At 44.1% G+C, this 12,445-nt stretch overlaps 1 protein-coding gene across 1 annotated transcript; it reads left to right on the top strand.

Annotated features, from left to right (window-relative positions):
* The first annotated feature begins 467 nt into the window (after positions 1 to 467).
* Positions 468 to 4,290, top strand: LOC306706757 (dual specificity protein phosphatase 7-like). Its single transcript, XM_079173946.1, has 3 exons — positions 468 to 1,189; positions 1,711 to 2,139; positions 2,627 to 4,290. The coding sequence occupies exons 1-3, from the start codon at positions 820 to 822 to the stop codon at positions 2,935 to 2,937; spliced, it is 1,110 nt and encodes a 369-aa protein (XP_079030072.1). The 5' UTR covers positions 468 to 819; the 3' UTR covers positions 2,938 to 4,290.
* Positions 4,291 to 12,445: the final 8,155 nt, after the last annotated feature.

The following is a 12,445-nucleotide window of genomic DNA, read 5'->3' as shown; positions in this document are numbered from 1 at the left end:
AAACATGTCCACGCCCAATAAGCAGACGATTATGTAAGTTGCAAATATGCAAATATGATGCGGGATTATTGTTGTGTGGCACACCTTGACACACCTCGTTAGGGTTATTTATAATGCTAAAATGAATAACTATACATAAAAGAAAAGTTTCATAAGGGCATGTGGTTACACTGAACAGAACCAATTCAGCCCAATTAAAAGACTGATATTTAATGATTGTCAGTGATGACATTCAACCTCCTTAAAAGTCAGTTTGAACTTGCTATGACATCACAAACACTAGTTTAATAAATATGATTAATGACATGGCAGAGTGATTCCATTGAGACCAAACTTTTGTTTGTGATAGTTCTGCTATGACTTTAAATCATAAGGAATAAACTCCTCCCTCTCGAGTAGCTCTACTGTCAAGTTAAAAAAAAAAGAAAAAAAAAAAAGAAAAGAAAAACCCTCCCATGCATCGGAATGGTGAGACGAGAATGTGCATGGAGGACCCTGGTACGATGCGGAGTAGTGGAAGTTGATGAAGGCGATCACTGGCTATAACACATTCACATCTAAACTCGTGTCTCGTAAATTAAAGTGTGATATGAGGTCTCCGTTAGCCCGGGAGCAGCTCGGGCTCACTGACTGATGGAAATAGAGAAGAGGAAAAAAAAAAAAAAAAGGGGAAATCTCTTCGCTCAAGCAGAAGCGCCATGCACCGGCGGAGCGACGTTTGACGCTTCTTTTATGTCTTTATCTCGGGTGAAATGTAGTTTGGGTGGACCATGTAGTAAGTGTTCGTGCTCTGCGTGTTAGTATGATATTGAGTCCGATATGTCTAATGTGACGCCGAGTAGAAGCGTGGAATGGCTGCAACTCGAGTTGGAGTCCGGGGCCACTTCTCTGCTGCTGCTGGACTGCCGCTCGCACGAGCTCTACGAGTCGTCCCACATAGAGACCGCCATAAACCTGGCCATACCGGGGCTGATGCTCCGGAGGTTCAAGAAGGGCAACATACCGATCCGGACCATCATCCCCAACCACGAGGATAAGGAGAAGTTCATAAGACGGTGCAAGACGGACACGGTGCTGCTGTACGACGAGTGCACCGTGGACTGGCAGGACAGCGGCGCTCCAGCGTCCGTTTTGGGTCTACTTCTCCAGAAACTGTGGGAAGACGGCTGCACGGCGTGTTACCTGGAAGGTAAACAGTTTCTCCGTCTTAATTAAAAACACATTTATTTCATTTCTTTTTTTTTTATTTAACGGGAAGAGGTTTTAAACTTTTCAAATACCGACTTTTGAATCTTAAGAACGAGACAGTAACAGTTTTTTTTATTTTTTTTAATCTCGATTATTGTCGTTGGTCTAACGTTTCAAACGTTGACGTCACTTCAGCGCCAACGTTCGCCCCGCGTGCCGTGGGTTTTTGCGGTTTGAAGGCTGTTCCTAAAGTTTGTGTCACTGAGATTCTCAATTAAAATTCCAAAATGGCTGCGCCATGTTTTGCTCTAGCAGGAACAGGCATGCATTTCATGAATGGTTTATTTTTTTTTGGGGTTGGGGGGGGCTCTTGACAGCTCTGCTTCAATAATGCATTTTTTTTTTTTTTTGCCATTGTAATTATTATTAAAATGAATAATAGAAGGTATTGCGTTTATTAAAAAATGATTAAACTCCATTGTTGTGTGACTTTGTTAACTTTGTGTTTTGGCTTTTGTCCAGGTGGATTTGTGAAGTTTCACACAGAGTACCCAGAGCACTGTGAGACCCTCCTGGACAGCTCCTGTCCCAGCTCCTCTCCTCCGCTGTCAGTCCTGGGTTTGGGAAACCTCCGGATCAGCTCCGATTGCTCCGACGGGGAGTCCGATCGGGAGCCGGGCAGCGCCACCGAGTCCGAGGAGAGCCCCATCCCCAGCAACCAGCCGGCCTTCCCCGTCCAGATCCTCCCCTACCTCTACCTGGGCTGCGCCAAAGACTCCACCAACCTAGACGTGCTGGGCCAGTACAACATCAAGTACATCCTGAACGTCACGCCCAATCTGCCCAACATGTTCGAGCACGACGGCCACTTCAGGTACAAACAGATCCCCATTTCGGACCACTGGAGTCAGAACCTGTCCCAGTTCTTCCCAGAGGCCATATCCTTTATAGGTGAGTAGGTCAATAACTGCAGACACATGTGCCCGACATGTATGCGTTTACGTGTTGTTGTTGTTTTGTACCAATGAGGTCATTGCTTCCTAATTATGTTTAATAACAAAGGATCTGTGGGGCATTAATCTTGAAACTGAACTATGTATTTTGGTGGCGCCACAACATGACGTTTACAATTTCACTTTCGACACGCCGTCGCTTGCCCCGGGTGCTCCCTGAAACCACAACGTGTGGCTGACTTGTTTGTTTGGTGGTTGTTTTTGTGAACTAGTTTCCAAAAGACTTAGAGGTAGAATGAGGAAGGAAATGTTGTCTTCCCCCCCTGAGGTTGTGTGTTTCACAAGTGGTGTTGCTTGCTAATGTGTGTAATTACCGGTGCACCATTATTGTGCCATAGCTTGATGTCAAGAGTCAGAATCACATTGATAGCAACAGAAATGTTGTTAACTTTCGTCTGACGGTAGATTTCCCCTCCGTTTTACAGATGAAGCTCGGTCCAAGCAGTGCGGCATCCTGGTCCACTGCCTGGCCGGCATCAGCCGCTCGGTCACGGTCACCGTGGCGTACCTGATGCAGAGACGCAACCTGTCGCTCAACGACGCCTACGACTTCGTCAAGAGGAAGAAGTCCAACATTTCCCCCAACTTCAACTTCATGGGTCAGCTCCTGGACTTTGAGAGGACACTGGGGCTGCACAGTCCCTGCGACAACCGCTCCACCAGCGAGGAGCAGCTCTTCTTCACCACACCGACCAATCACAACGTCTTCCAGCTGGACACGCTAGAGTCAACATGAGTGTCAATTGAATGGCCTTTTTTTTTTTCCTCTTCTTTCTTTTTTTGTCATTTCCTGTGGTGTCTCTGAGGTTTTTCTGAGCTTGTCAGATGCCTAAATAGTTGCCACAACAAGCAGTAAGTCACTCACAGTATTTGTGAACCAAAAAAAGGAACGACATTGATCTGTTAAAGGAACAGAGAACCCGATCCATTCGATCCAGCCTGCCTTAATTTCTAACACAGGGATGACTTTGGCCATCCACCATGCATGGCATTAATCAGTGGTCACGTGCGACCGTAATAGCAAAAACGTTTCTATTAAAACTAGGATTGTTGTTTGACTGTTACTTGTTATTCACCAGCTGTAAAGTGGATGTTAATGATTTCGATTGTTGCCTTGATGGTCTAAAAGGTGTCTTTGGCCAATCCGAATGTTTTTCTGGGGACCAAAGCTGGAAGGTGTTTGGATGGTACTCTTAGCTGAGAGAAATAAGCTACCACAGCGAATCCGGCCTTGAATTATTGTCCAGTTTTCCTTCTGATGACCGGTCGCAGCTCACCTGCGGCAGAATGGAGTTACCGCGGAAAGTATCTTTTCTTGTGTTTTCAATACTGATGTCTGGTAAACACCACGGACGTTAAATGCGTTTGTAAGATCCAGTTAAAACATGTTATTTTCCATAAACGCCCCCCCCCCCCCTGTACATTCTATTTCTTACAACTGCGTTATTTGCATGTGATTATGTTCTACCAGGAACCTTGTTTTGTAACCGTCGGGTCATATTTCCTGTTGTTGTCGAGGCCTTGACCAATAACCATAACATGGAATTGAGCTATATGTCAGTTACTACCAGGTCGAGGTGGACAACACTGGCTTTTGCCACGACCGAGAGGAACAAACGTGCGAGTAATCGGTGTCTAAAGGAATGGATGTTCGGTTTATTTTTTACTCCTTCAGTCTGCAGCTACTCCCGTCCCATGACACGATATGTAATTAGCTGTCCTCTGTTGCCAGTCTGGTCTCAGAACAAACGAGTGAGTTTGATGTGTGAGAGGGAATGAAAGGAAAAGAAATGTGTTCTTACCTCAAAGAGAGACATTTTCAGGGATTTCTTTTTTTTTTTTTTTTTATACAAGTCATCTGTATCTCGTCACGGCCTCTTAAAGTGCATCCAAGGGCTGTTTCGTTTTTGGTATGTTTGTAAAGATGTACATAACATGTGGTTGCCATTGGGGGGGACATTTTCTTAAAAATCATGAAGGATGCGAAAGTGACCCTGTTTTGACCCTTATGTATAGTGTATGTAAAGCTAAATGTCCAAGACATTCTGTACAAGTTTATACAACAAATATATTGTATATTTTTACTTGAAAACGCTTTGTTTGTGTGAAGAGTTTTTCTTTTTTTTACTGAAAGTTGACATCACACTTTCATAAAACTAAACAAAGAGGGGCGATGTGGTTGAGTGAGGACCTCAGACCGCTCTGAGGACTTGTGGCTCTGGTCTTGTCCAGGCCACCGAGGCTCTTGTTTGCGGTCAGATGTCCGTTGTCTGTCCGCGCCGATGCCTGACTTCCTGTTTCCCCACAGGCTCTCTTGACACAAAGACAAGTGTCAGGGCCGGATCTTTCAATACCACAGTGCAGACACGCCCGCTAGCAGTCAGTCAAACAGCGCTTCAAGGAAGTGGACTCAGCATGTGCTCCACCGCAGATACTTCCGACAGCTCTCCTCCGCAACTTGGGGAGAGATCAACTTTAATGACGGCGTTGTGCGATGTGCATCTGAAGCATATACGCCTGAGATTAATAGCAGCAGAGTGAACACAAGCAGCGTAGACCAAGCTAATATATAATATGATTAAGTAATGCCACTCAGTGATTGTATTAATATAATAGAATATAGTGCAAGAGGCCATGTAACATGAAATATGGTACATTATTATATAGTATGGGATATGAGACAGTATAAGGTGTAGTGTGGTGAGTAGTACAATATAGTACAGCAATACAACTATATAATAATATATAAGATAAAACATGATATAATCTCTAGCATAGCACAGCTATATTTAATATAATAGTGTATGATATGAATATGTTAATAGTAATGAGAGGTATATAATCAGTCCAGCAGAGAGAGAAAGGCGAGGTGAACCAGACACTGTGTGTGTGTGTGTGTGTGTGTGTGTGTGGTGTTTTCATGTTACAATTTCAAGACAGGGTTGGAAATCTTCAAAAACACTTTTGATGTTTTTGTCGAGACCCTCATTGCATCCCGACAGCAATGAATGAATCAAATGCTCTGACAAAAGAAGAGAAGGATTCTGGTGGATGTGGCTGCTGCAGGACCGTAATAAACCCGTCTGAATATGTCATTCGGCCTAAATGAGCTACCTGCTTGTCTTTGTGTATTCCTGTGTATTGTCACTCTAGATTTAGAGACTTTTGGAGTCAGCGCGGTTAGCTACTGTCATTGGAAAAGAGTTGGCAACACTAGGTCAGAGTTTTTTGGGGTTGGATAATTCTATAAATCCAGCATTCTCCAGCTTGTTTATCAAGATTACCAACCCTAGCTTTAAGAAGGAAGCATTAAAGATGATATTATTGTATTTTCATTTTCATAAATGCCAGACAAAACAAGACTCGGGTGTTCACAAGGGGAAGCACACGTGTTGCTGCCAGTGGCAGATATGAGGACGATTAGACGACGCAATATATGAACATTTCCAAAGCTGCTGGGAGAAATATGTGTTCTCCTTCTGAGTGTCGTGTCAGATTTATGCGTCGCTCCCGCTCAGTTGAATTCTCTGTGGGGTTTGGTGTTGTTTCTACCTCGTCCGGGAGATTTATTCATATGTTCTTCACCAGACGACAGAAACGTGATGCAGTGAATTCCCTTCCCTGAAGAAATCATTTTATGAACTGCAGCCAAGCTTTATAAAGAAAAAAAAAAAATAGGTGGTGGGAAATGTTCTGTAGCTGATCCGTGCAGCAGTTCATGGTCCAATAACTGTCCCTCTGTGGGATTTAATGACTTAAATACGGCACTAAAACACTTTGACTTCCAGCGTCGGGGCTGAGATGACTGAGAATATCGCAGCAGGCTGAAAACTGAAATCCTCAGCTTTTCACATCAGCAAATACAGCACATGAAGGGACTTGCAACACCTCGCCGTGGTGGTAATTAAAGCTGTTGAGTGATGGGCTTTCCAGCATGACTGAACCCGGCTAGCCACATACCTGCAGGGCGAGCCTGTGATCAGGACTGAGAGGACACCCGGGATAAGGAAGAGGCAGTGGGTAGCTGCAGTGCACGACAGATAAGAGCACGCTGCCGAGGGATGGTTAGATGAGAGTGAGAGCCATTAATCAGAGAGGCCCTGTGCATCAACAGTACACTGACACTAAATCATATTTTTTATATATGACGTTTTTTATTGCTGTTGACGTGTGGGATTCCCTTGCAACTATTTTTTTGGCCCCAACTGAGTTAAGCATAGCCTTCTTTTTTTTGTATTCTGTAATTATAAATCATTTTGTGTCCTGCTGCCAACTTCAAAAGGCAACGTGTGCGGTCTTAACAGCTCCTGTTCTTCCGTCCCGTTATTAAGCTATACTCAGCGAAATCAGTGTGAACAGAAATTACAGAGAAATTACTGTGAAATGCAGCTTGAGAACTTTTTAAGTAAAACCTTTGATGAGGGAAAAAAAAGATAATTTCCATGTATAGAAATGTGTGTGTGTGTGTGTGTGTGTGTGATTCACAAGCCCTTCTTTTTTGGCTGTCACAGTGTGTTTTGTGTGACGGGAGTATTTCTGTCCTGTTGTGATCACACACGAAGGGAAGCAGAGGCTAACACAGTGCTTACTCAGCATCGCCGGGGAAGCAGATGTGCATGAGACTGACAGGATTTTAGCTTTGGGGTGGGCTGGCATGTGTCTGTTTGCAAGGATGGTGTGTGTGTGTGTGTGTGTGTGTGTGTGTGTGTGTGTGTGTGTGTGTTGTAGAGGCTGAGCAGAAGCCAGTCGGAGCTGGTTCACACCTGCTGCGGTTATGAGAGCATAGTTAGCATACTGCATGACTGACAATAATTTCACAGCTGCTTCTGCCTCTGATGCACAATAGCTGGAGCAGCTCATTTATTCAGCTCGCTGACGAGATGAGGACCAACTCACCTTGTAGTCTCAGTAGAATTAAGTGGCGTTTTGTATTTCTGTACAGTAATAGTTCTAATAGTTCCACCCGTTATCCTATTACAGATAAATGTGAGGGAAAAGTCATCTGAATAACTTGCCATCTTTACCGCAGGGATTTGGACTCCCTGTGGTCGCGCTCTGTTTGTTTACAGCAGATGTTCAGGGGCCGAGGAGAATAATCCCAATCTTGGTATTTTGCCATCATGGGACTGAAGAGGAGGTGACATCACGGACGGCGTGCTGTCCTCTGAGCCATGCTGTCTTTATTTCTGAGACAGGACACCCGACAGAGAGAGACACTAGGCATATTGAATCCTTTTAAAGCCAGTATCGGTTAATGGTTGCACTGAAACACAGACGTTCCCTTTAGCCACGGTTCCACGGAGCTATGTATAACTCTATCGGAATGGCCCGCATCATCGTGCCAGTGATTTCATCTCCTGTTGTTGGGGATTGCCATTCGATTCTCGGAAACCCTTGAATCACATCGAAGCCTTTTGCAACGCTTCCTACTTCCCCATGTTTGTAATGGAAGAAGCAAAGACTCAAAGCCAGACGGGCTCTCGTAGACTGCAGAGAGGAAGATGGAGCAAAGCTCAACTGTGCTGTTCATCACCATACTGTAAACTTTAACATCAACACAACTAATTATTCCTTTAGTGAGCATATTTGCAGTGCCGTCACCGGTGATGATTGAGACTTCTGCTGTTACGACACCCACCAAGTGACGCAACAGGAAGCATCGTATCTCTCCAGGAACAAACTACAGATATACTATCTGCCAAAAACAGGCCCTCACAACCCTGCGAGCTAACTTTTGTGAAGACTTTAATCTTTTGTGAGAGACATGTATGTCATCTGACAGGGGGGGAAGAAAAACTGTGAGTTTTGGCAAGGAGGATACTGGGTCATGTGTGTAAAGCACAGCCACATGGAATACTTGCAGCCATCTGTTAACACCAGAAGTCTCTCATTTCGTGGCCAATCTCGCCATCCGGTGATGTACAGTACAGCCCCTGCGCTCACCGAGCACAAGAACAAGGTGATGTTTGTTAGCAGTTTAATCCGTGGAAAAAGGGGAATGAAAGGGAACATTCCTCGTGTGTTGCTAGACCCAACACAAAGGAAAGGTCATCCGTCTATCATGTGCTCCTTTGCTTGGGAAACTAAACGGAGGAGGCCGCGCTGGGAGCTAGTCTTGCCGTCTGGTATGCCATTCACACAAGGCCATATGTTGCTCACAGTACAGGATTGCTGAGCGAGCCAAAGACCACGTCTGTGCTTCGACAACATTAGTGACCAACATAGTGATGTCATGGTGCGGGGGGGGGGGGGGGGGGGGGGGGGGGGGGGGGGGGGGGGGGGGCAGGAGTTTCCAAGAGTCTGTCGCTTAAGACGAACAAATTACCGCTCAAGACATCTCTTATTTCTCCAGCTGGACATTTATACTTTAGAGTAAAGCAATAAATTGCTGTAGTTAAAGTGGCCATAATAAATCTTTTTTTATAAAAACAATGGAACAGATTACTGTGTGAAATTTGAAAGGGGGGGGGGGGGGGGGGGTCGCCTGTTGTGACGAACCCACAGAGAATTAGCACTTGAGTCCACAGTTCCCCTTTATAGCTCATTTGTTTTAATGCACAACTTCTTCTTGTTGTGTTTTATAGTTTCAACATTGTAGTATTGCTACAAATATTATAGTATTTAATTAAGCAATGTAAACGTCTTTCACCACTTTACACACACACACACACACACACACACACACACTAGTTCCCTTTTTGAAAGTGGTAAAAATAGATAAACCCTCCTGTGGTACATTAAAATGAAACAATCGCTGTTATTCATGGGAATCAATGAATAGTTATTGTGGAATTTGAGAACTCTGCGTCTTGTAGTCTTGCTGTTCTGTGGGCCATTATGGCCGAGCGGTCCAGAAACAGTGCTTCAGTGTTCTCAGCACCAGAAGTGGGATGGAGCATCGTGATACTTCTGTCTGTTCGGGTTTGATCTGCAGTCCTTCCACTCTCTCTTTGTCTAAAGCGTTCCACTTCCTCATTGTGTATTTATGGCAACAAAAACAACCGACCATTTGCTCTCCAGAAACTGTGTTTATTGTGAATTCTTTGTTTTTTAAAGAAGGGATGCTAATCATAGATAGCAGCACAAAATAATGCTTTCACCCGTAAAACATCAAACATAAGAAATCATTCAGAATAATACTTGACAATGAATCGTGAGATTTTGGGAGCATAACATTCATTTACTTCACGCGAATGTGAACGGTGAATGAGACATTTCCAGAGGTTAGGCGGTGATATCCGGTGCTGGACAACTTCCAACACCGTGTGATGTGGAGAAGCCAGAAAAACAGGAATCCTCTAAAACCAAAAAGCCTGCTGGCTTCAATACGAGGTCTGCATGCGTGGGCCGCAGAACGATGAGTAGTCAACGCCTTCCAAACTCTGAACCGTGTCCGGGGTATTCCTCGCTCTTCCGGGGATGTTTTTTTTTTTCTGTCTATAAATCAAACTGAGCTGGCAAAAAGGTTATGAAGACCTCCCACCGTTGGTGTGACTTACTAACACAGCTTTAGGACAATTTCATGGTGCATCATGACTCTTGTGTGATCTAATGGGTGATTTATAAATCAATAAACCAGTGTGTGTGTGTGTGTGTAGGTGTGTGTGTGTGCGTGTCTGTGTAGGTGTGTGGTGTGTGGGTGTGTGTGCTCTATCTACAGCTCCATATCTGCCTGACTCACTCTTAGCCAATAGAATAACCCGTTTTACCCAGCACACACACACCTACACACACGCACACGCACACACACACATAGATAGAATAAAACTGAATGAAGCCAGTTACATAATATTGACAGCTTACTATTACCTATGCAAATCCCCTCTATCTCAGCCTCTTTCAGGGGTCAGTGTTACGGGGTGGCGAGTGTTACACACAAAGAGGAAATAGGTTTTATGGCGGCTTACGTGTCCCTGAACTCCACATTACCAAAGGTGGCTCATAACCGCAGTGTGTGTGTGTTAATAACAGCAGGCATGAGTCATCAGGCCCCTTCTTACGTAACAGCGTCACTTCCCCACCCAACTCGCTGCTAGTGCGCCACACCCCAGATTCATTCACACACGGCTCAGCTGCTGCCCAGCCTCCCATTGATGGCGGGGAAAGCACCGCTCGGCTCAGAGTTTATTAAGGACACGGGCAGCAGAGCAGTCATAATCTGTGAGATGAAAAGAAACACGTCAAATTTGAACATCTTTTCACCTCATGTTATCACTCAATGCAGTGTGGGGTTTTTTTTGGGGGGGGGGATCTGTGCCAGTGGACTGGAAATGGTGCATTGGATTTAGTGTGTTATATTTGTCAGACTGCTGAGATTGGTGTGGCAGAGCAGCTGTGCTTCACTGCTGATTGGGGTTTAAAATCCCATCAGTAACACAGACAATGAGGACTGGATGGAGCTCGCAGGAGCCTCGGGGAAACAGAGAAGGAGGGAGGTGGGGAGGCCTTTGGACGCTGTCATCAGTCAGGCCACCGCCTTTACTGGCTCACACAGAACACAGTCGATCTCATTTCACACGGCGGAAATGTAGAAAAGATCAGTTACGATCCAAAAAACGACGGATGCCGTTTTTAGAAATGATACATATTCATTTGGGAAAGGGACTCAAATGAACCCTCCTCCAAATCCTCCATTATTTGTTTTCAAATAAAGGTCTATTTATGGTTATTATTAAAATATCATTCTAACAACTTCCAAATCATAAACTCCTTTTTCATCCTTACTGGATCTATCTGCGTGTTGGCTGGCAAGTGAGCATTGTCTGTTTTGGGAAAGAGTGTAGCTGTGCCATGAAATCTCCTCATCCTCTGTGTCCTGGAACTGAGCCCAACAAACAGACACAACTGTGTTTTCCTGCTGACATCAAGTGGCCACCGTGCTAACTGCAGCCCGTTCACCTGGGAATTAAGTGTAATAACACAGCTAACAGAAAATGTCAGGATTAATATGAATACATTTTTGTTTTCGTTTCGGTAAGCAGTTCCTCTGAATATGACACTAAAGTTCACGTGTATTCATTTTAGAATGAAATGGGTGCCAGTATGAAATGAATCGTTCTACTCTAAAGATCCAGATATTTCTATGTACCGACACGTGTCAGAATTAAAGCTGTTTTAACAATAGAACTGTTGTACCCCTTTGTCGTTAAATAGCATTCTTAATATGGACAAAGGCATCTGATTGTCAACTGGTGTGGGTCAATCCAGATCCCCTAACATGGGCACTAACATGATTAGACATAAATAGCTCCTGTCTCAATAGACTGTGTAACTAAACACGTACACGGCAACCATGGGAATAGTTCACGTGCCGCAGACAAGAGCTACTATAGAATACAAATTACACAGACACATCAGCATTTCGGGCGGCCGGTGCCGTTTCACACAAAAGTTTCTCGTTTAGGTATCACATCAGCGATATTTCAGGCCTCCTTTGCTTGTTTATTTGCTGTGTGAGCAGCAGGGAAGGGCAAAGGAGGCAAGCATGTGATCCAAAAGAGCAGCGAGGCGAATCAGGAACGAGATTGTAAACTAAGTGTTGTTTGCTTCTCGATAACAACTGCCGACAAGCACCGACCTAAGGACGGAATAACATGTCTGCAACAAGCCAACTCCATTCTTAAAGGCACAGTTCCCAGCAAAGTCACAAAATAGTTACTTTTCCTTTTACCTTTAGTGCTCTTCATCAATTTAGATTGTTTTATGAATTGCCTTGGAGATATGGACTGTAGAGAGGTCTACTTTCTCTACAATATAATGGGACGAGGTGGCACAGTGGTGCTCAAAGTGCCAAAAAAGCTAATTGGAAAAACTCAACAGCAATGTCTCTTTCCAGAAATCAAGACCCGGTTACTCAAGATAATCCACAGACCTCGTTTTTTAAAAGTTTCATGTAGGAAGTATGGTTTAAAGAAAATAGTTCCGATATGAAATTGTAAGGTCTGTGGATTATCTTGAGTAACCGGGTCTTGATTTCTGGAAAGAGATGTTGCTGTTTAGATTTATTTTGCACCAAAAGCTGAGTATATAGTCCCATTATATTGGAGAGAAGGCAGACATCTCTACGACGACATCTCCAAAACTAAGCTCCTCGCAACAAAACAATCTTGATAAATAGCACTACAGGTAAGAGGAAGAATATGTTTTGTTTTTTTAATATTTTGGGGTAAACTTTCCCTTTAAAGTGAAGCTTATGAATATGTTTAAATGAGATGATTCAAACTAAATGAAAAATTGACAACATG

The sequence above is a fragment of the Pholis gunnellus genome, assembly GCF_910591455.1.
Source record: "Pholis gunnellus genome assembly, chromosome: 2".
Lineage (NCBI taxonomy): Eukaryota > Metazoa > Chordata > Actinopteri > Perciformes > Pholidae > Pholis > Pholis gunnellus.
The sequence above is the reverse complement of the archived record's forward strand: the minus strand, read 5'-3'. Positions and strand labels throughout refer to the sequence as shown.